The 21,103-nt window shown below is 44.9% G+C and overlaps 1 protein-coding gene across 1 annotated transcript in view; it reads left to right on the top strand.

The window, feature by feature from the left end:
• LOC144720184 (anoctamin-1-like) overlaps positions 1-21,103 on the top strand; it is an 87,163-nt gene that overhangs the window by 9,913 nt on the left and 56,147 nt on the right. Inside the window, exons 5-11 of the mRNA XM_078596681.1 lie at positions 3,904-3,959; positions 5,054-5,089; positions 6,451-6,515; positions 14,193-14,327; positions 14,661-14,821; positions 18,582-18,664; positions 20,957-21,034. Of these exons, the coding sequence (XP_078452807.1) occupies positions 3,904-3,959; positions 5,054-5,089; positions 6,451-6,515; positions 14,193-14,327; positions 14,661-14,821; positions 18,582-18,664; positions 20,957-21,034 (614 nt within the window). The remainder of the gene's footprint in view (positions 1-3,903; positions 3,960-5,053; positions 5,090-6,450; positions 6,516-14,192; positions 14,328-14,660; positions 14,822-18,581; positions 18,665-20,956; positions 21,035-21,103) is intronic.

Below are 21,103 nucleotides of genomic sequence, written 5' to 3'. Positions count from 1 at the left end.
GCCAGAAGGGCTGCGTGTTAGAGGCAGCGGGGTGGCTGCCAGGTGGAGCTGCGGAGAGAGAGAGAGAGACAGCACGAGGCTGTCAGAGCTGCGGAGAGAGAGAGAGAGAGACAGCACGAGGCTGTCAGAGCTGCGGAGGGAGAGTGGGAGACAGCACGAGGCTGTCAGAGCTGCGGAGAGAGAGAGGAGTTGCAGCGAGTACAGCCAAGGGGGGCTGTGTGAGAGAACAGCAGCGGGGCTGCTGTTGTGGATCGGGCCGACATTGGAGTCAGCACCGTGGAGAAGCTACAGAGTAAAGACAGCCGTGTGGGTGTACAGCACGAACCGAATAAAGGACACTGAGCCAGACATCGTGGTCCAGTCGTTTATTACACTGGTGTCGGAAGTGCAACGGCATGTCGAAACAAGTGAGGAAGAAAGTTAATCCGGCGCCTGCATCGGCTTCTTCGTCTGACGACGACGAACTCCCTCCAACCACGAATCCTGTTGGGGTGGTGGAGGAGAGCCCGGCTGAGGCGACCACGGGAACGGGAGTGGAGGATGTTGGCGCGGTGGCGGGTCCGTCGACATCATCAGACGCGGATCAACGATGGCAAGCGATGGCGGTACAACTGGAGGCACTTAAGGACGTCCTGGCGCATCTATGCCATCTCGTCGCGCCAGGGACGATGGATGATGCAGTTGGTGCTCCGCGGGCCGCCACGTTGCCTGTCCTGCCGCCGCCATTGCCCACGCGGCAAGAGGCCGCCATTTTGCGTGCTCCGCGGCGCCAAACCGCCATCTTGGCCACGCCGCGGGCCGACGCCATTTTGAATTTGCCACCACAACCACCACCATTGGAAGACGGCGGGAAGAGGAGTCGGAGTCGCCACCTTACAACGGTTAAAGAATTTTCCGTCGGTGGGGACTGGAGCGCGTTCGCCTGCCGCTTCTTGGCGGCGGTACGCACAGCAAGATGGACCGATGCGGAGGCTTTGGAGGTGTTGCCGACTCTCCTGGACGACGAATCTGTCCGATTCTTCCGTTCCATAACGACCGATAAGAAGGCAACTTTAAGTGGTGTTTTTCAAGAAATGGCCGATGCTTACGAGCCACCAGATGATGCGCATCGGCGATTCGCTCAACGACAACGAGCACCAGAGGAGTCGCCCGTGGCGTTCAGGGGTGCGGTGCTGGAGCTGGCCATGGCAGCTTATCCTGAGACGCCACAGGACCTGCTCGAGCCTCTCATATTAGGGAAAATGTTGGAGCTGTCTCAGGATCTAGGGATCCCCATGCCTGTGTGTGGGCATGAGAAGCTAACTTCCCGGACGGCTGCTAAGTGTCTCGATGCGCAATTCAACCTCCGTCGCTGGAAACAAGTGACGGCGTGGACGGGGGGGCCCGTCAAAGAAGGGGATGCGCTGGGGTGGAACCCTGCGCAGGCTGTCTATGTTCCGGATGACCGGGGCCCTCAACAGCTGACGGCCGCCTCCGCTCCATGGACGGGACGCGGCGGGCCGAGACCGCGCGCGGCGCTACCAGAACGGGGCCGTCAGGAGGCGAGGCCTGCGCTTCGGCGCAACGAGGCCGAATGTTTCCGCTGCGGGCGTAGGGGCCACTACGCCAGAGACTGCTGGGCCCGCTTCCCGGCTCCGCCGCAGCAGGAGGCCTCGGCACCGGACAAGTCGGCTAAAGATCCTCCGAAACAGGCATGTCGGCACACACCAGACACTCGGCAAGGCTTTACACCTCACCCATCACCGTCGTTGCGCCATCCTAACGTTGTGGTTAAAGCATGCCCTTCGACGGGGCCTTGTCGCTCGGTCACGCAGTGGCGCAAGTTGGCACGGAGAGTCGTCGCGGCCGCTACGGGCTCGTCCACTGTACCGGGGTCTGTTGCTGCTGACTCTCCCCTGCCTGCGTCCATTGATCTTGCTAGAGCGCCTGTCGTACCTGTTCCAGACAGGCCGGCCGTGACATTGCGGGGGACGAGGGGCCCTGCTCGGAGGACGCCTGCCAGGTCTGCGGGACCTTCGAGCCCTGCAGCCCTTCCGACCCAGCTGCGGGCACGGTCACAGGACAAGCCCAAGACTAACTCTTTAGGGACACGGGACGTCGGTGGACTTCCAGCTGCGACAGGGGGATTACCCCCTGTCATTCCTCGACTTTCATCGCGTTCCCGTTCTGCGAGTGGGCCGCCGACCGTCCGGGACGGGCCGGCGACCCGCACACGTTCCAAATCGCTTACGTTTCGTTGATTGTTGCTGTCTTGTTATTTTTTTCTTACAGTTGTATTTATTGCATGCTTTTTGTACGTTCGTTGATGTTAATTGCGTTGTTGTTGTTGTTCTTGCTGTTACATTGTATGCTTAGTGTCCTTTAGGGGGGGAAGCTCGGTTCGCCGCATTACGATTTGCTATTGGTCAGCCGAGGTCGGCTGGGATTTTTCTACGGGGGAGGGTGGTGTAATGCGGGCGTAAGCGACCTTCCGGATGTCACGTCACGGGGGGTGGAGTCATGTGACGTGGGTGGAAGGTTCGGGTCCTTAAGCGGGTAAACCGGAAGGGGAAGTCAGTCGGGGTGTGAGCGGAAAAGAGTGAGGCCACGCGGGCGAGAGGGAAGAGGGGGGGCACCGACGGCCATCGGGAGCCAACCCCGAAGACAAGAGGAAGCTGCGGAGTGGTGTGCAGCTGCAGAGGAGACAGCCAGAAGGGCTGCGTGTTAGAGGCAGCGGGGTGGCTGCCAGGTGGAGCTGCGGAGAGAGAGAGAGAGACAGCACGAGGCTGTCAGAGCTGCGGAGAGAGAGAGAGAGACAGCACGAGGCTGTCAGAGCTGCGGAGAGAGAGAGGAGTTGCAGCGAGTACAGCCAAGGGGGGCTGTGTGAGAGAACAGCAGCGGGGCTGCTGTTGTGGATCGGGCCGACATTGGAGTCAGCACCGTGGAGAAGCTACAGAGTAAAGACAGCCGTGTGGGTGTACAGCACGAACCGAATAAAGGACACTGAGCCAGACATCGTGGTCCAGTCGTTTATTACAATATGAAGGATTTTAAAAATATATATTCGCCTGTGGAGGACGCGGGGATCGATCCCGCGACCTTTGGCATGGGAAGCGAGGGCGCTACCAACTGCGCTACTCTGCCAGGGCCTGTGGAGGTGTCACGCTCTGGGCTCCTACACTGTGACGTTCAGCCAAAGCCATGAATGAGTTCTATTTGAATAAATGTAAAAAAAAATATTCGCCTGCGGAGGACGCAGGGATCGATCCCACGACTTTTGGCATGGGAAGCGAGGGCACTACCAACTGCGCTACTCCACCAGGGCCTGTGGAGGTGTCACGCTCTGGGCTCCTACACTGACGTTCAGCCAAAGCCATGAATGAGTTCTATTTGAATAAATGTAAAATATTTTTTTTTTGCCTAAAAAGTGTAAAATTTTGGAGAAAAAATTTTCACGAACATTAATTGTCACGCACAACGAGTCTGTGTGGAAAATGTCAGCTCGATTGGATCACGGGAAGTGGGTTAAAAAACGACCGCAAGATTTACACGGTCGTAAGCAAGCAAGCAAGCGAACTTAATATAAAGGATTTAAAAAGGGGAACACGTGGATCGGTGAACACACCCAAAGCAGAGACGTCATATTAAGGAAAGTCAATTGACTTGGGCAGAACGCATCGCTAGATGGGATGATGGTCATTGGCTGATAGAGCCGATGGATTGACAGCCAAAGGTGAGAATGCTTCTAGGAGGACGACTGCCGAGGCAGATGCAGTGATGAGATCCGTTCGTGTGCAGGAGTGCGATGTATGGCAGCACCGCTGGACTGTGAGGGATGACAAACAGCTTGGGGAGGTCATGATCCAGCAGTGAATAGACAATGGCCGGTGATGGTGAATCTGTCTTTTTTTCATATTTTTGCAGGCATCACGAGTCTTATCGCCAACGGAGTGTATACTTCTGCATTCCCGCTGCATGACGTAAGTAAAACTGGAACATCTCCTGTGGAGCTACATCATGGGACCTACTTTGCCAGTATTAAATTATGATACTAGGGTTTTCCCCTTTCTGGTAATAAAACAGGTGTTAAGATGTTTAAACACCAAACTGAAACCTTTGCAAGGAATAATGTCTGCCTTAACCACACAGTACTTGTAGTGGACATTCAAACAAAAAAACATGCTCTGACAGTATGTGGCATTGTCTTTGAAACTGATTGGTCTACACCAAAGACAGCTTTCTTTAGAGCCGAGTCTCAAACAGTGCATGTGTTTAATGCAGAAATGATTCCTTGCAAAGGTTTCAGTTTGGTGTTTTAATATCTTAACACCTGTTTTATTGCCAGAAAGGGGACAACCCTACTATCATCTCCTGTGGAGGATCTCATTATTCGGCAATTTACTACAAAGCTGTGCTACAGTACTGTCGTTTCTGTTCGAGGCATGGAGACATCTGGGATTTGATTACCAGTTGTCATAGCCCACCGTCGTTCTGCGTGCGGTCGACATGATGCTCAATGTTTCTCTTCATGAACTGGGAGGTTCGCTTTTTTTTCCAATATTTTTTTTCTAGATGAGCTTGATTTAAACCACTCTGGAAAGAGAGTATGTTTGCTGATCTTCAGGGATAGTTCGTGATTATAGAATGCCTTCCCTAATGACCTAAATTTACTTTGATTAATGTTTATAATCCACCCCGTCTTTGCACCGGGGTGTTATGTGGGATATTATGTACAGCAATTAAAGATGCCTTTGTATCCAGATACCGTCGAGACTGTTACATTAATATTGATGTTACTTCTGGAATGCTCTACGTGGATGTCTGGCAAACCAATAAATATGTAGAGTTTAACACACATGCTGTTTTTGCACAATTGTATCTGCTGCCCTGTGAAATTCTTTGAATGATACTGTGACTACACGGTACTGCAATAACCTGTGCTATAGCATACAAAGTTATCACAATTGAAGTGCGGCAAGTAGGTCATTGTCTTCTTGTCTTGTTCCTGGCTTATGTCGAGTCCTCTATTGCACTGGAGTGATGTTGTTGAAATATTTGTTGGTGATGATTGCAGGGAGAGCTCCATGGCAGTGAAGTGAACGACAGAAAGGTATTGTTGCGTTTTTGGGTGCCGTACATTTCTGGCGAGTTCTCTGCACCTCTAGCCGAGATCCCCATTGCAGCTTTACAGTCTGTTCTATAACGCCGTAGTTGCGTTCCTGAAGAATATCGCGTTATAATAAATAATATACTATATAGGGTAAAGCAATAGTCCGCGATAACACGTGAGATGCGTACGCAGGCTGAACAAAGACTGAGGCACGTAGGTAGCATCCAGAAGCATCCAGCAGCATCCCGCAGCCTCGTGTGATTCTACACCGAGGCAGCTGCTACAACCACTTATCTCTACTTGTGCGACGTACTTTACATTCACTCGATCGCGTTGTATCCAATTAGCGTCCGCGTTATAAAAAATGTGTCCCCTAATACACTAATAGATTAACGTTATGAAAACACGATACTGTATAGGCGAACAGACTGTATCTGAGATTTTGTGTGAAAGGTCCAAGGTCTTATGGCCGCACCGTAACACCGACATCTTATAGAAAAAAAACTACTCATAATTTTTTTAAAAAAGTGATATCTTTCACGAATTTAAACTTTTTTAAGCCATGAATATCGACTAATGTTGAGGTACACTACATGAGTCAGTAGCGATGTCCGTGTCCGCTCAATGTGTGAACAGTTGTGAGCACGGATACGACTGTAGTGTATTCATTGACGGTACTACAGTCGCTTTACTTTTTCAGTACAACGATGACTTCAGAGCGTTTGTAAGACAATTTGCATTGATGTACAGAAGACCCTCGATTATCCACGCTAATGACGGGGAGGACGGCCGCAGATCATTCAAAAGATATCCATTTTCTGCAGATCTCTATGTATAGGTTTACATTAAGAACAAATACTAACGATCGGCCGACCGATGCACGTGCTCAGTGGTAACACTTTCCTGCTCCTGCCCATGAGAGTGCCCACTAAGTGAACAGCAGCAGAGCCACGCCAATCAACATCAAACTCTGCCCACTTTTGTAAATATATTGCAACTACTGTACTTTAGAGGCGATCATGTGGATTTTGGATTAACCGGAGCACATATTTGGTTAGTTTAAGCACTGTGTGACTTGTAATACACATTTCCAAGAATAAGAATGTATAACGTTTTAAGATTATTAATTTGGGCTGAAGGAAAAATCCGTGAGTTATTAATTTATGTCAAAATCTCAGGTGTGCGGTGAATCTGCAAATCAAATAAACCACACGCGGATAATCGAGAGTCTACTGTAATTGCTTTAATTGTAATGGAACTTGTAATAAACCAGTGCCGTAGTATGTATATATGTAATTGTGCAGGAAATCATGTTTTGAGACGTGACCAAACTCGAATACGATCAATGTGCTCCTGTGCAGCTGCTGCACGATGAATGGGCCAGCTATAACAAGTTCTACAAGTACCAGCCACTTGAACTCATCAAGTAAGGGTTTTGTTTGTGCCATAGCGGCTGTGTTTATTTTTGTGCCTTTGTTTGCAATCCGACAAATCACACGTGCAAGATACTCAGGGAGAGAGAGAGGGTGGCATTCGTCCCTCTTTCATTTCTGTGATGAGCAGACCAATGATTACTCTATAGGAGTAATTTGTTGACCCACACTCCATCAGGGAAAAAGATCAGTGATTTGAGTTTTCATGTGGACAACCATAATTACACTGAGAAAATGTTACAGATCCAAATGGTATCTATATTGTGCACCCTACTGTATGTTAGCCCTCCCACTATAGTTTTGAATCTTTGCATGTCTTGGCTTTCATACCTAGCAAAAAGTATGATTTTAAAAAAGGCATTTGAATTCCTTCACAAAAAATTATTATGTAATAGAACTCTTACATGTGGGAAAAGGCTTTTACGAATATATTAGTTTCCCTATAATTGTAGACCAGTGGTTCTCAACCAGGGGGTACGTGAGGTGATTTATAAATGTGTGTAGGCCTCTTAATTCAAACAGTTTTGGAAGCGGGGGGTGGGGGGGCTGAATCAACAGAAATTGCTGCATGACCCAGACATCAACCCCAGTGCGGTGCCAAGGAGATAGCAGGAGAACAAGCAAGCTGCTCGCCGATCTGGATAAATATTGAATGTTATCTCCATTCATGTGTTTATTTTGTTTGTCCTAATATTCCAGTTTCCTCCCCGATGCAAAATGACTTATATTATTGGGCAAACATTCAATGTGCTAAAAATAAGTCTTAAGAGTCATGTTTTAGTAAAGGGGTACCGTGTTACTCATGATTAAGAATCATCTTTTCTCGGTCAGTTGAGACCTCACCTATCACATGACGAACACGCATGATATGGCAAAGAGTGATATCACCTGCAATCAGGAAGGGATTTGCACGTGTTTAAATTTAGGTGAGCAATGTTACCCATGTTTTAATTTCCTATTTGAGTTCATGGCTTTTCAGTTTGAAGTTAAATTCAATTGCGGAAATAAGATATTTAATTTTAGAATGATGTTGGGATTGATATTCATTCTCCAAGTTTTACTTTGTATTATGCCTGATTTTCTTCCAGATGGTTAAAATATTTTCACATTTTCAGTCACTAATCACTAATGCTTAACGGTGAAGAGTACACGTGAATCATTCTGATAAAACATGGATAATGGGAAAGGGCATGTTTTTATTAAATTCGAATTCTATGAGTGTATATGTATGACACAAATAATATACATATCAAGAAGTGCCTGGGTTTGATCCTCTACTAGGGTGCCTTTCTGTGTGGAGTCTGTACATCCCACCCTTGTTATCCCTTTGTCTCTATCGGTTTCCGCCCAGATAAAAAAAAATCATACATTCTAACTGGTACTGTCCAAACGTCCCAATGCTGAAAACTTTGCCTGCACATTCCTCAGTTGGGTTTACTCAGCAACTCCGACTCCGAAAAACTTGTCAGGACTCTCCTGAAATAGTCTTGAGACTAGGTGAGGCTTTCCTGGGTAAACAAACTAAATTATATTTCGATTTAAAGCTTTCGTGACTGCAGGGATTCATCTTCTTGGTTCTTTCGGTAAAGTCACGTAGAAGAGAAGTAATAAAATAATAATAATTAAACATAATAAAATAATTCTCACGACGTTTCGGCCACAACGCAAACAGCCGTCCTCAGGTGAAACCCAGGTCTGTCGGGGAGACAGCGTCTGAATGAAACAGCACACGAGCTTGGAGCATATATATAAGCTGGGTTGGGAGGGGGGGAAAGGGCGCTTCGACAAAAGAATTTGCATATCAAGAGGAATTTAGCATGTTTATGGGAAATGCAGGTATGTGAATAGTACTAATTATGCCCGTGCATTATGCAGGATTAGCAGCATCAAAGGGAGGGGTAGCATTAATAAAGGGAAGGAGTGTTAATAGTATGTAGCAGCAATAACTAAAACCAACACGTAAACAACTAAAGTATAAACTACATAGTATCATCAGTATACTAACTATACTCTACAATAAGCTGAGTTACTAACAGTAAGTAATACATTACAATTCTACGTCGTAAAAATTATATAATATGCTTCCATCTAAACTTTATTCTCTTATATTACACGAGTCTACACCGTACTATATACTGCCATAGACAAACCCAACATTAAATGATATACTGTATTGCTATAAACCACCCTATACCTATTCTTAGGTTTTTTTCGGTAAAGTTACGTAGGTAAAAAATTTAATTAATAAAAGTAAATAAAACAAAATAAAAATCACGACGTTTCGGAAGCAACACAAGCCTCCGTCTTCAGGTGGAACCGTCACAGCCACGACAGCTGTATCAAGTAAATGAGAGATCACAAGAAATACCACCCCGTATATATAATGGTTGAGGGGGGAAGGGCCAGGAACGGCACACTTTTTATTAATATGGTGAGGTGAGGCTTAAGACTAAGAATAGACTGCATAACAAAGGACTGAGCCTTTGTTATGGAGAGATGCGGTTTGTAACTAACACCTAGCATACAAAACAAAAGTGTGAAAAAAGAAAGCAAGTAAAAACTAAAACTGGTAAAACAACAAACTGGCTGTCTATCAATAACCTGTAATAGTTGTCTGTCAAATAAGATGGTGCAAATAAGTATAGTTACATCTTTTTTTCATGGTTAATCACATTTTTCCAATGATTACTCAGTTTGTAACCCTCATCACGGTTGAAATTATGTCTGTGTTTGTATATTTGTATGGCTTCGTGTACAAATCTTTGATGGTAGCCAGGAGGTTTGCAGAGCACCTTGGTCTCGGAAAAGACAATTTCATGAGAGCCCACAGAGTTGTACCAATGATCGGCAACAGCCGAAGAATCAGTTCTGCCGTGTTTCAGATCTGACTTCTGCTCGCGGACACGATCAGAAACATGACGTTTCGTTTCTCCAATGTAGCAATCACCACAACTGCAACTCAGTTTGTAGACTCCAGGATACTGTAAGTCAGAAACGACATCCTTCACAGATGGAATCAGATCACGGATTTTATGCACTGTACTGAATCGGACTTGGATCTTATGTTTGTTTAGAATTTTGGAGATCTTTTTGGGCACTCCTGCTATGTATGGTAATGTGATAGTTTTGGTCGGAGTTTCATGTGGCTGTTTCTGTATGGTGGGAGAAACAGCTTGGCGTATGGTGCGGTCAGAGTATCCGTTCATCCTGAGGGCCCGATGTACATGTCTTAATTCACCGGCCAGGTGGTGTTGGTCAGAAATGCCATGGGCTCTGTGGTATAGCGTTTTGATGAGATAATTCTTTTGAGATGGGTGGTGGTGGGAATCCGGTTTCAAGTAGGAATCTGTGTGGGTGGCTTTCCTGTACACAGAATGTCCCAAGGATCCGTCAGGTCTCCTCTCAAACAGAATATCCAAGAATGGTAGTTTACCATCTTTCTCCACTTCCATGGTGAATCTGATGGATGGGTGTCTGGAATTAATGTGGTCCAAGAAGTGGTTCAATGCTGGGAGGCCATGTGGCCAGATGACGAAAGTGTCATCCACATACCTCTTCCACAGGGAAGGACGCAGGGTGGATGTCTGGATGGCGTCTGATTCAAACTTTTCCATGAACATGTTGGCTATCACTGGTGACAAGGGGGAGCCCATAGGGGTACCCTCATTCTGTTTGTAGAAGGTGCCATTCCAGGTAAAATAGGTGTTGGTGAGGCAATGCCTAACCAGCGCAGGTACATCAGAATTCAATCCATGTTGGACTAAGTCCTCAATTATTGTTAGGGTGTCCGGTACTGGGACTTTGGTAAACAGAGATACTACATCAAAACTGACGAGGATGTCATCAGGATATAGTACCATGTCCTTAACCATAGAGACTAATTGGATTGAGTTGAGTACTGCCGAAGAGGTCTTGCCTGTGAAGGGAAGTACAGTATCTGATAGAAACCGGGCTAGTTTGTAAGTAGGGGAGTTTATTGTCGACACGATGGGTCGTAGCGGGGTGCCTTCTTTATGGATCTTGGGAAGACCATAGAGTCTGGGAGGTCTTGCCACCGATGGTTTTAGAGAGGGACGTTTGCTTGGTTCGATTAGGGAAGTCGAACTCGTGATGATGCTGTTGGTTTTTGTCGTTAGGCTTTTAGTGGGATCGTTTTTAATTTTGGAGTAACTCCCATCATTAAGTAGGTCCAGGATTTTGTTGTTGTATGAATCTTTATCCATGATGACCGTGGCATTGCCCTTGTCTGCCGAGAGGATGACTATATCATCTCTCTTTTTTAGGTCCACGAGTTCAGAGCGTTCGTTTTTGCTGATGTTACTAGTGGGTTTCTTAGCATTCTTAAGAATAGTTGCTATTTCAGCTCTTGCTACATCCGCATGTATGTGTCCTATGCCTTTGAGGGCTACATCAATCTGAGAAATCACATCCTCTACTGGTATATATTTAGGGGTGACGGCAAAATTTAGTCCTTTGGCCAGTACCGTTTTTAGATTGTCAGAAATTGGGATGTTACACCCTATACCTTATACATTGTAACATGACACTGTATTATTCTACCCACCCTAATGTATATCACACTGCTATATATTCACTATACAATTACGATACTATATATTACTTTGAACATTGTATTAAGCATATAAATGTTATACTATTTGTTATTATACACTGTACCATTGACCGTCGTGTCAATGGGTGAGTAGTGTGGGAAACTTGCAGCGGAGCAAAGAATCCATTCCCTGCGGAGAATACAATGCCAGTGAGTGGAACGCGGTCTGAAAGTCACCGTAAACGTGAACACAATCAGTTAAGATCCGAAATGGTTTATTACGTCCTTCCAATGATTGCTAAGCCAGAATCCATCTTCTCGGTTGGAATTGTCTCTGTGTTTGTATATGTGGATCGCCTCATGAACGAATCTCTCATGGTAGCCAGATGGCTTGCAGAGAACCTCTGTCTTGGAGAAGTCAATATCATGTGAGCCCACTGAATTGTAACAGTGATCTGCCACGGCTGAGGTGTTTGTCCTACCGTGTTTCAAGTGTGCTTTATGTTCACGGATGCGGTCCGAGGCAACTTAGTTTGTAGACGCCAGGGTACTGTATGTCTGGAACCACATCTTTTACAGATGGGACCAGATTACGGATTTTATGTACTGTGTTGAATCGGACCTGGATCTTGTGTTTAATCAGGATTTTGGAGATATTTTTTGTGACCCCTGCAATGTAGGGTAAGGTGATGGTCTTGAAAGGTTCCTCAACAGGATCCTTCTTGATGGTTGGAGTGATGGCCTTGCGGATTGTGTAGTCGGAGTAACCATTAGCCTTAAGAGCTTGGCGTACGTGTTTGAGTTCACTGGCAATGTGTTCCTGGTCGGAAATGCATTGGGCTCTATGGTATAGAGTCTTGATGAGGGAATTCTTCTAGGATGGATGGTGGTGGGAATCCAGTTTCAGGTAAGCATCCGTATGGGTGGCTTTCCTGTAGACAGAGTGGCTCATTGAACCATCAGGTCTCCTTTTAATTAGGACATCCAAAAAGGGTAGCTTGCCATCTTTTTCGACTTCCATGGTGAATCTGATGGCTGGATGTATGGAATTGATGTGGTCGAGAAATTGGTCTAGAGAAGGCCCGCCATGTGGCCCGATAATAAAAGTGTACGTAGATGACACTTTTGTCATCTGGCCACATGGCCGGCCTGCTCTAGACCAATTTCTCGACCACATCAATTCCATACATCCAGCCATCAGATTCACCATGGAAGTCGAAAAAGATGGCAAGCTACCCTTTTTGGATGTCCTAATTAAAAGGAGACCTGATGGTTCAATGAGCCACTCTGTCTACAGGAAAGCCACCCATACGGATGCTTACCTGAACCCGGATTCCCACTACCATCCATCCCAGAAGAATTCCCTCATCAAAACTCTATACCATAGAGCCCAATGCATTTCCGACCAGGAACACATTGCCAGTGAACTCAAACACGTACACCAAGCTCTTAAGGCTAATGGTTACTCCGACTACACAATCCGCAAGGCCATCACTCCAACCATCAAGAAGGATCCAGTTGAGGAGCCTTTCAAGACCATCACCTTACCCTACATTGCAGGGGTCACAATAAATATCTCCAAAATCCTGATTAAACACAAGATCCAGGTCCGATTCAACACAGTACATAAAATCCGTGATCTGGTCCCGTCAGTAAAAGATGTGGTTCCAGACATACAGTACCCTGGCGTCTACAAACTAAGTTGCCTCTGTGGTAGCAGTTACATTGGAGAAACCAAACGACATGTCTCGGACCGCATCCGTGAACATAAAGCAGACTTGAAACATGGTAGGACAAACACCTCAGCCGTGGCAGATCACTGTTACAATTCAGTGGGCTCACATGATATTGACTTCTCCAAGACAGAGGTTCTCTGCAAGCCATCTGGCTACCATGAGAGATTCGTTCATGAGGCGATCCACATATACAAACACAGAGACAATTCCAACCGAGAAGATGGATTCTGGCTTAGCAATCATTGGAAGGACGTAATAAACCATTTCGGATCTTAACTGATTGTGTTCACGTTTACGGTGACTTTCAGACCGCGTTCCACTCACTGGCATTGTATTCTCCGCAGGGAATGGATTCTTTGCTCCGCTGCAAGTTTCCCACACTACTCACCCATTGACACGACGGTCAATGGTACAGTGTATAATAACAAATAGTATAACATTTATATGCTTAATACAATGTTCAAAGTAATATATAGTATCGTAATTGTATAGTGAATATATAGCAGTGTGATATACATTAGGGTGGGTAGAATAATACAGTGTTATATTACAATGTATAAGATATAGGGTGGTTTATAGCAATACAGTATATGATGTAATGTTGGGTTTGTCTATGGCAGTATATAGAACGGTGTAGACTCGTCTAATATAAGAGAATAAAGTTTAGATGGAAGCATATTATATAATTTTTACGACGTAGAATTGTAATGTATTACTTACTGTTAGTATCTCAGCTTATTGTAGAGTATAGTTAGTATACTGATGATACTATGTAGTTTATACTTTAGTTGTTTACGTTTTGGTTTTAGTTACTGCAGCTACATACTATTAACATCCCTTCCCTTTATTAATGCTACCCCTCCCTTTGATGCTGCTAATCCTGCATAATGCACGGGCATAATTAGTACTATTCACATACCTGCATTTCCCATATCCCCTCCCTTGGATGCTGCTAATCCTGCATAATGCACGGGCATATGTAGTACTAATCACATTCCTGCATTTCCCATAAATATGCTAAATTCCTCTTGATATGCAAATTATTTTGTCGAAGCGCCCTTTCCCCCCCTCCCCCAGCTTATATATATATGCTCCAAGCTCGTGTGCTGTTTCATTCAGACGCTGTCTCCCCGACAGACCTGGTTTTCACCTGAGGACGGCTGCTTGCGTTGTGGCCGAAACGTCGTGAGAATTATTTTATTATGTTTTATTTTTATTATTTTATTACTTCTCTTCTACGTGACTTTACCGAAAGAACCAAGAAGATGAAACTAAATTATATTAATACAAATTTATAACGTCCACTACATTAATAGAATAAGTATTCAAATGCATGAGTTGCAACATTTTTGAACGTAATATTGTGGCTTATTATATTTCAGGAAATATTTTGGAGAGAAGATTGGCCTCTACTTTGCCTGGCTCGGAGTGTACACGCAAATGCTTATCCCTCCTTCCGTGGTGGGAATCGCGGTGTTCTTGTATGGCTGGCTTGCTGCTGACAAAGACATTCCAGGGTAATTACATTTTATATTTTCACAATCTTGCAAAGGGGTCTTTCTAATGCCATCAGGTAAACTCCAAAACAAGGTTCGTTGTGCACTTAATATTTATCACCCATGAGCTTGCAACAGCATCACCATCACAGTACTTTCTTATCCATTTCTGATACATTTTCTACTGGGCAGATGTGTTTTGGGTAGTGAAATGTTACTGTTGTAATTGTACATCTTGAGTCGACTATTCAATAAAAAAAAACGAAAGTAAATTTATGTAGCTTAAAGTGTTATGGTTTCGTTGTACTCAGTAATGCTCTGTTTACCCTCTGGTAATGCGATGTCATGTGACAGATTCGAGACCTGCATGCTTGGCCAGAACATCACAATGTGTCCCACGTGTGACAAGCTGTGCAAGTACAAGAGCCTCAGTGAGAACTGCGACCGAGTGAGGAGCAGCCACCTGTTTGACAACATCACCACCGTCTTGTTCTCCATCTTCATGGCCCTCTGGGGTGAGCATATTTCAGAATTTTTACGTTAAAATGTGTTGTTAGTTTGCACTGGTATTCATACTCGATTACATCAAAGCATGCTGATTTGTTTTATGTAGGCCCTGTTTCATGTGTTTAAGGAAAGGTCATTAATCTTGATATTTTGTACAAAAAATGATTTGTTTTAGTATTTTGCAATTACGTGGCCATTCCTGTGCCAACATATAGACAGACCAGTTAATTCCCCTAACATATGAATCAGGATGCATATGACATTACTTTGTGAATGATTCATTATTATATATGCCAACTCTTTGTACATATGAAGTATAGTAAACTACGGCGGGAAACCACTTGACGGGTAGCACACTTTATTCACACTTAGGTTGTCACAATAACACGTGTTGACACTACAGCTCACGCTACACGTTCCACCTGACACGGGTGGTAACTACTGCTCACACTACACGTTCCACCTGACACGGGTGGTAACTACTGCTCACGCTACACGTTCCACCCGGCTACACACACACGGGCATTCCAGCCCCGTAGCATCCGGGGAAACCTCTAGACCCACCCCAGCTTGGGTACGGATCACGACCACTGGGTCCCGTGGCCCGGTCCTCACACGGACGTCCGGCCCCCGGGTCCCAAGGTCCCGCCTCTGAGCCACACAGGGCCCCGGTCCCTACAAGGACAGCGGGACTAGGTGTCTCAGGGCCCTATCTCTTCCTCCTCCGTCTTCCGTCTTCACTGGTCACCAACTTTCTCCTCGAGCGCCCGCGCGCACCGCCTTATATAACCCTCCGCTCCAAGGAGACGGAGCCTATGCGGACCGCGATGCGAGCACCCACCCTAACCGACCAATCATCACGCGCTGCCACACGATCCCTTCTTGTGCCAGCGCACCTAACCAATCCCCACGCGCTGCCACACGATCCATCACTGTCAGCGCGCGTCACCAACACACAGCCAATCACCATCACATAACCCATGACCCCGCGCTGACCTACGATCCCTCACCGTCAGCGCGCGTCACCAACACACAGCCAATCACCACGCGCTACCCCACGATCCTTACTACCAGCGCGTATCACCACTACACATATACCAACATTACTAAACTGTCTAACTGCATCCGGTCACAATAGGAATAGTACCCCTGAGTACACGCAGAAGGGAAATTGCACTGATATGCTTCCAAATGTCCCCCTACAAAAGACGGTGGCTGACACTCCAATTTGGTTTACCAAATATGAATTAATCTGCTGCCCACTGTGATGGCATTTTTGAAGCAAATCCGGGAGGATGAAACCTCCTGCAATTTTCAGTAGTGTTGACTATTTAAGATCTATACTTAGTATATGGGTGCCAGAGATAGGACATGAAAGAGATTACAAACATTTGCGGAGAACAATCATCAGAAGCAATTGCACGATACTCGCGGTAGAAATCGTCAATGAATTCCAGTGATCAGAGTTGGATTTTTGTGTCTTGTCGCAGTTTTTGAAAACTCACCAAGTAGGGTCATTTGAAAATGTCAGGGATGGTAGCTCCCAAGTATTTAATCTCATTGCTCTTCAATTTAATGCCCAGGCATAAAACTGGGGTTGGGCTCGAGCAGCCTGAGAATGAGGGTATCATCTCGGACTTTTAAACATTCAACTTACATCCATGCAGCGCTGAATATTTAGTAGTATATTTCTCACATCAGCTGATGAATTATGTTCTGGCCACATGTATAGTCATGTTTTAATGTAATCATAATTGTTATGCTGTATTATCATCACAGTATTTATACATTGGTAAAGATACAAAGAACACTTTCTAAGACAGATCGTTGAGAGTAACATGCACTGGTGAAGACTTCGCCCGAGTGTGAGGGCCTATTAATCATTTTAACTCGAGACATTAAAATACCACACATGTTACAATTTTGATCACACAAAAAGAGAAGCTGATTTACATTTCCCAATTGCATTGACCTAATTTACGTGATAAAATGCAACAAAAAAATTTCAAATAATGAATGTACAGTGATATGTGTGCAAAGAATTAGTAAACCCAATCGCCAATTGTACCAAGTGATCAAATGTGAGTGGTGCAGGTGGTCACTGGTGTTGTAGCACACTGGTCATGCAATACAGAGCATACACGCATCATTTTACCTTCTGTTCTCATCTCACCACCCGTTGCTCATAGTGGATAACTTACATAGCACACAGCGTACACAGTGTGGACATGAGATATGGGCTTAGCCTTCATGCCAGAGCGGTCACACTAAAGTGGTCCTGTATCAGCTTTCTGCCTGCCTATCGATATCTGCAACTTTTGTAAAGAGGCCCTCTAGCTAAAAAATAGCTATTGCAGCATGAAGCTCTATATCTCTGGAAAAGACCAACAATGAATTTAAATTTCCATTGTACCTGGCCATTGTAGACTATACAAACACATTCAACTCCCAAGAAAAACATAAAACCCATTTTTAACAATGGAACAGCCACACTAAGATTTCATGATGAAAGTCTCAAAATGCATATTAAAAAGGGAGACAGAATATATTTTCAGAACATTGGATTTGAGAAACAAAGGCATACATATTAATGGAGATGACAATTCACAATCTTAGATTTGCTGACGTTGCAGTCATTATAACGTCCAGCAGGAATGAACTGCAGGTTGGTGAAAAGGGTTGTAAGTGGGCAGGACCTTTTCCTATCTTTTTCCAAGTTATATATTTTATTTCAAACATTTGGTTGTGCAGACATTCTTGTCTGAAAAAAAGAGGCTGATGCTAAAGGTTACACAGCCGTGGCTGGAAAACACACAAAGTGAGAGTGTACCTTTGCTTTGAAATTACAGGGACGCCTCTACTTACGAACATTCAACTTACGAAATTTCAGAGATATGAACACACCTGTCCGTATGTCCAGTTTCCGGTTCGAAGAGAGGAGAGAGGAAACATGAGCACCAAAGGGAATTAGTATCTACATCTATAGAACACAAAGAACCAGTGGCATCTACATCTGCATAACATGAAGAACAGGAGATTATACAACTTTTAAAGCCATTCCCCGTGTTTAGTGTAAACATCGTACAACATGTTTGGAATCGACAGGAGTAAAGTTGGACTTATGAACAAATCGTCTTATGAACAGAATATTGAGACCTAACGCGTTCGTAAGTAGAGGAGTCCCTTTAATGAACACGTGATGGTGCTCATCTCCCTTGGCAGTCCTGCGCCAGTGGTGGAAACTGCACAACGCAGCACTGTCATCGTTTCAAATACGCTACGATCATGAATTGTCACAATGGCCTGAGAACAATTAATTGAGCTCCCACCCCGCCTGTTTAAATGTTAAAGATGCAGGTCACATCAACCCTTGTCTCCATGGTTAGATAACGCAACAATGAAAACACAACTCACTTAACATCCCCACGTCTTTGCGCCCACGACGTCCATCACGTCGCCAAATTGAGAATGTGACTTGGTTGTCGTCGAGGATCGAGTTACCGCGTTGCACTCGTAGGCTGAGTGCGTTGGCAACAGTAAGACTCGTGTACACATTTCAATCAGAAGCACGGAAAAAGAGCTATTGATGATTAACAAAGACAAAAGCAGACTGTCATATGTCATATTTTTACATTTATTTTGTAAGTACGTTGTCTAACCCTAAAAGTATGTTATGTTTATTCATCATTGTTTAGGGGGATGTCTGTGCAGTGTGTGATATGTTGTGAGCTGTACCTTGAGACGCATCACGTTTTGTCTGGTCTGTAGCAACCACTTTTTTGGAACACTGGAAACGAATAGAGACCCGCCTCAATTACACGTGGGATCTCAATGGCATGGAGGAGAGTGAGGTGAGATCGACTTGGTGGCGAGATGTTAACTACCTTGCCTGGTATATAGGAGTTAGTGGGTTCGATCCCGACCCTGACGTCTGCTGTATATTTGAAGTTTGCGTGTTCTTCCCGTGGTTGTGTAGATTTTTTTCCGGGTTTTCCCTGCATTTACAGTATTTGGCTAATATAAATTTCCACACGATAAGCCACACTTATTTGAGCTATCATTTTTGATAGCCAGGTCGCTTCTGAAAAAGAGCTATATAGCTCAGTGGGGCCTTACCTGGTAAAATTAAATAGAAACAATTTGTGTTTCTGCCATGTAACCACTGAGTCCTCACTGAAACACACGATCACCATCTTTTATGGCAGGATTTGGGAGACCCCCCTATAACGCTGGATGTTCCACATTTCTAACAATCCCACGGTTCCATTAGCATTAGATCCCGTGCCAAGAACTGAATGGTGAGGAATGGTGGGAATCGCCCAGCACTAACCAGCATGCTAAATTGAAAACAAGAATAAACCATCAATTTGATAAACGTTGGCATTGTTTTATAATAATAGGTTATAATTCCTAGACTTGATTACATGCTATTTTATGTGCAATCAGGTTATTATTCTTTTTGGGGGTTGTTAAAATAAGTACCATTTTCTGGGTAAGTGGTTATCTCTTAAGGGAATATGTAAATTTCAATAGTGGCTCATTCTTTCCATTGGAATATGCAGGTCTTCGGATTTCCTGTATAAATGAACCGTTAACATGTCTTATGAACCCACGTAGATAATATGCAACGCTTTGGGCAAAGGCCCTTCTTCGTAGCACATCATAGAGAGGATAAGAGAGTGCATTTTACACCATGGAGCCTCGTAATAATAACGTTTAAAAATGTTCTGATGTGAAGTTTTCATTCACGAGTTTTTTGGTTTTTTATGCTTGTGCAAATATTCCATAGCAATATCATAAAATAATGTTTCCAATATATTTACAGTAATACATATACGTACACGTACACTCTTACACAGGGTTGATGGTGGGTTTTTTTAAATCCTTTATATTAAGTTCGCGTGCTTGCTTGCTTGCTTGCGGCAAAAAAAAATTATTTTACATATATTCAAATAGAACGCATTCATGGCTTTGGCTGAACGTCAGAGTGTAAGAGCCCAGAGCGTAACCCATCCACAGGCCGTGGCGGAGTAGCGCAGTTGGTAGTGCCCTCGCTTCCCATGCCAAAGGTTGCGGGATCGATCCCCGCGTCCTCCACAGGCGAATATATTTTTAAATCCTTTATATTAAGTTCGCTTGCTTGCTTGCTTGCGTGCGTGCTTGCTTGCTTGCTTGCGTGCGTGCTTGCTTGCGTGCGTGCTTGCTTGCGTGCGTGCTTGCTTGCGTGCTTGCTTGCGTGCTTGCTTGCTTGCGTGCTTGCTTGCGTGCTTGCTTGCGTGCTTGCTTGCGTGCTTGCTTGCGTGCTTGCTTGCGTGCGTGCTTGCTTGCGTGCTTGCTTGCGTGCTTGCTTGCGTGCTTGCTTGCGTGCTTGCTTGCGTGCTTGCTTGCGTGCTTGCTTGCGTGCTTGCTTGCGTGCTTGCTTGCGTGCTTGCTTGCGTGCTTGCTTGCGTGCTTGCTTGCGTGCTTGCTTGCGTGCTTGCTTGCGTGCTTGCTTGCGTGCTTGCTTGCGTGCTTGCTTGCGTGCTTGCTTGCGTGCTTGCTTGCGTGCTTGCTTGCGTGCTTGCTTGCGTGCTTGCTTGCGTGCTTGCTTGCGTGCTTGCTTGCTTAGGACCGTGCAAATCTTTCGCTCGTTTTTTAACCCACTTCCCGTGATCCAATCGAGCTGACATTTTCCACACAGACTCGTTGTGCCAGACAATTAATGTTCGTGAAAAAAAATTCCCAAAATTTTACACTTTTTAGGCAAAAAAAAAATATTTTATATATATTCAAATAGAACTCATTCATCGCTTTGGCTGAACGTCACAGTATAAGAGCCCAGAGCGTAACCCCTCCACAGGCCGTGGCGGAGTAGTGCAGTTGGTAGCGCCCTCGCTTCCCATGCCAAAGGTCGCGGGATCGATCCCCGCGTCCTCCACAGGCGAATATATTTTAAATCCTTTATATTAAGTTCGCTGCCACGCATATAAAGGATTTATAGTGAAAAACTTTGTTTTTACGGGTTATACTTATTTACATTGATTTGAATTCGTTTTTGCACCCAGTCTAACTAGCCGGACCAGTCTGGCTCGCCGAGAATTTACTGTGTTATCATCCGTAAGTTATATTATAACCACAGGCTGCTTGCGTTATTTTTCTATCAGCAACAACTTCGGCCAGAGTATGAAGCCAAGCTGCTGGAAAAGAAAAGGAAAGTTGACATCAAGCTTGCAAAAACACAGGTCGGTCAAAGCCTATTTGTACTCATCTAATTGAAATACTTTGAGATGAGAATGATTAAACGTCATCAT

Source organism: Lampetra planeri, chromosome 8 (assembly GCF_965212315.1).
Source record: "Lampetra planeri chromosome 8, kcLamPlan1.2.h2, whole genome shotgun sequence".
Classification (NCBI taxonomy): Eukaryota; Metazoa; Chordata; class Hyperoartia; order Petromyzontiformes; family Petromyzontidae; genus Lampetra; species Lampetra planeri.
This window is presented reverse-complemented; position numbering and strand designations above follow the sequence as displayed.